The sequence below is a fragment of the Kogia breviceps genome, chromosome 5, assembly GCF_026419965.1.
Source record: "Kogia breviceps isolate mKogBre1 chromosome 5, mKogBre1 haplotype 1, whole genome shotgun sequence".
Lineage (NCBI taxonomy): Eukaryota > Metazoa > Chordata > Mammalia > Artiodactyla > Physeteridae > Kogia > Kogia breviceps.
The window spans coordinates 90088959-90092559 of NC_081314.1; the positions used below are offsets into that span (position 1 = coordinate 90088959).

Here is a 3601-nt window from a genome sequence, read left to right on the forward strand (position 1 = left end):
GGTTGAAGAAATTTCTTCCTCTCTCTGAACCTTGACTTGGGCCTAGACTCTGGGGAATGAAGGCATGTTTGAGGTGTTTCTGGGTAGTAGAGGAAACCTGGCCTCTTCCTTAAGTGGGGAGAATGGGTTTTGTACAGAAAAGCAGTCCTACAGAGGCCCCAGGAGGACAGACTGGGAACCAGATGGTCTAAGAACAGCCATGGCAAGAGGTCGGTTGTAAGTTATTCTCTGTGTGGAAGTCCCTCTGCAATCCTCAGTCATAAACCAAGTCTTAATAAACTCATAGCCGGGTCTAATATTAGAGGAAAAGTCTGTGCTCATACTTGGGCTGCAATGCTAAAGGGAGGCAGAGGAGTGGTGGTGAACACTCAACCCATGGCTACGTCCAAGAACTGAAAATCACAGGTGGCAGTCTACACTCACAAGAGTGAAGTCACCTGCAACAGCCCAGGCTGACACATGAGCCTTCACGAGAAGTCCTCCTGAGAACTCCCAGATGGCACTCTGAGTATGGTATAGGTATTGATGCCACCTCATGTATAGCAACTTCCTGCTGAGATAGCCAGGTTATTTAAAAGCACTACTACTTACAAATACTGTATGCTAACACATATATATGGAATCTAAAAAAAAAAAAGAAATGGCTATGAAGAACTTAGGGGCAGGACAGGAATAAAGACACAGATGTCAAGAATGGACTTGAGGACGCGGGGAGGGGGAAAGGTAAGCTGGGATGAAGTGAGAGAGTGGCATGGATATATATACACTATCAAATGTAAAATAGATAGCTAGTGGGAAGTAGCCACATAGCACAGAGAGATCAGCTTGGTGCTTTGTGACCACCTAGAGCAACGGGATAGGGAGGGTGGGAGGGAGGGAGACGCAAGAGGGAGGAGATATGAGGATGTATGTATACATGTAGCTGATTCACTTTGTTATAAAGCAGAAACTAACACACCATTGTAAAGCAATTATACTCCAATAAAGATGTTTAAAAAAATAAAATAAAAGTACTACTACTGGGGTAGCTTAAATGACTGAGTATTAATCATTTTGGAAACTGTCATATACCATTTAAACCATATATTGAAAGACAAATTCACTAAAGAAAAAAATTAGACTTTTCCAAGAAGCAAAGCCAACTAATTTTGTAATTGCCCACATTATCATGGTTATGATGCCAGTACTTAGTGGTCAGCCTTTCTTGAACTCTTAAAAGTGTACATAACTGAGACCATGGACCACAACTGGAAAACCACTGCTGGAGAGAACTTTGTCTCAAATGTGTAGCATCCTGAGACTGACAGGGACACCTGTCCGGGCAAGACAGTCCAGCACCTACTCAGACCAGCTCATGCATAGCCGCCTCAGTCATGGCCATCCACTACTGCCTGCCATCCTACAGAGAGTCCTGCTGTCTGGAAAAAACACAGCTGAGCTCTCTGCTTTGTCTCCTGACTGTACTGACTTCCACCAAACCCTTTGGGTGAGAAAACTCTGTTGGCTTTTCCCAGGTCTTTCTCCCGTCCTCTCCAGTTCCAGGACTTGGCACTGATGGACCCTTAGTTTTTTAAGATTCTGAAACGTAAATTGTGGTGCTTCCTGTTCCCCCACTGCAGCAGCGAACTAGAGCACTGACGCACCGCTGAGTAATGTTCCATTCTGTGGAGAAGCCGTTTATCCATCCTCCTTGCTGGATTCTCCCCGAGCGTCTGCTATCGTGTACCTTCTGGTCCATGTATCCTGGTACCCGTGTGGGAAAGCTTCTCTTTGGAAAGAGAAGGCAAGGCCCAAACTTTTCAATGTGGTTTTACTAACGACAGAACCATCAGCAATGTAAAAGTGATCCTGAATGTCCAGCCTTCTCCAGCTCCGTAGTTGGATGGGTTGAACTGACTTTAACACCCATCCTCTGGTACAGTTTGATGTGAGTCAGCAGATAAAGTAAAGCGGTTCGTAGGGCTCTTTCCCTCCCCACACCCTGCAGGACCAAATTCCTTGTGTGTATGTGCACGTGCATGTTTCGAGGTTCTCCGTGCCAAAATTGGAGAGAATTTCCAACCACACTTATGAACTTCCTTCCAGAGTAACTGAAAATTCAATTCCCAGAAGTACATGAGTAAAATGGAGCCTCTGGGACGTGTAGTCCCGCCAGCTGCTGAGCGCAGGGCTCCCTGGTATCTGTAGTCGGAGGCACGCTCTGCGCAGGCGTAAACTGGTGAGGTGTGGACCTTTGTCTTGCTCAATTGCAGTAGCGTCCCGGGCAGCGGTGTTGGACGTGTCCGCAAACTTCATTTGTTAGGAGTGAGGGCATCTGGACTAGGCCCAGAAGACCCTGTCCTGGGAAGTGACACTGGAGACCTGCAGAGTCTGTGTCTCACTGGGCCATGCAGTTGCCAACTTGAACATGATCTTCCCTGTTAGATCCACTAACAGCAGGCCGTGTTAGATCCTGCTGTTAGTGGATCTAACAGCAGAAGCAGCAGTAAGAGACAGGGAAGGGAGTTCTTTGCTGAAGCACCTGTCCAGGTGAGTCTTGCTCCAGGGAAGACTGACTCAGGGAGCTAGAAGGTTCTCCAGGTTTGGGCAAGCCAGAGATCAGGAAGGGTTGTTTGCAATGCAGGAAGGGCACTTAAAGCCAGTTACAGCCTCCCACAAGGAGGTTCTCCTTAAGAAAATTAGCCTGGAGCGCAGTGGGGTGGGGAAGGATGATCATCTGTGCTCAAGGGTTTTACAAAAGCAAGACTCTGCAGGAGATGCTCTCCGTGAATGTGATTCACAGGGACCAAGTGACACCTTGAGTCCTGCAGGGAAGACCCTATACGAATGCAAAGAATGCGGGAAAGTGCTTAACAAGAATTGCCTCCTTGTTCGACAGCAGTGAATTCACACTGGAGTGGAGGCTTACACGTGCCAGGAGTGTAGGGAGGCCTTTCATGAAAAGGTTGAGGTTGACTTCGTCCGGCACAGGAGGATATTCACACTGGGCAGAAGCCCCGTAAGTGTGCAGAGTGTGGGAAGGCCTTCAACCGTAGGTCACACCTCGTGTACCACTCGTGGATTCACACTGGCCAGAAGCCCTATGAGTGCAGGGAATATGGAAAGGCCTCTGCTCACCACTCTGCTTTTGTCCGACATAAAATGATCCACACTAGAGAAAAAACCTGTGAGTGCAAATAATGTGGGAATGCCTTTTGTGACAGCTTTTCTCTTCCTTGGCATTTGAGTCCTGCTGTAGAGAGGTGCTCTGAATGCAAAGGCTATAGAAAAGAGCTGCTGCTCATCCCTCGAAGAATTCATGCTGGAGAGGAACTATTAATTAAGATAAATGGGAAGACCTTTCGCAGGTGGGCCTACCTCAGCCAACATCAGAGCACTTATACTGAGAAAAGACCTTTTGAATACAACTACTAAGAAAAAAATCTTTGGGCAACGGGAAATATCTTACTTGGCATCTGAAACCTCTTGGTTATCGTGCACTTAGCAGAAACTTCAGCCATAGCTCTCTCCACAGGTTATATCACTAAACCATCTCAGGAATATTTTAAAAACAATGAGGAGGAGGGTGCTATAGAAGAGAAGACAAGAAATGTATGCTCAG

General features: G+C 46.8%; 1 protein-coding gene across 1 annotated transcript; it reads left to right on the forward strand.

Moving 5' to 3' along the window:
* Positions 1-2617: 2617 nt before the first annotated feature.
* ZNF80 (zinc finger protein 80) lies at positions 2618-3180 on the forward strand. The gene is given in 2 exon segments (XM_059063937.1): positions 2618-2974; positions 2977-3180. Coding segments are annotated over 2 exon segments (561 nt in total).
* Positions 3181-3601: the final 421 nt, after the last annotated feature.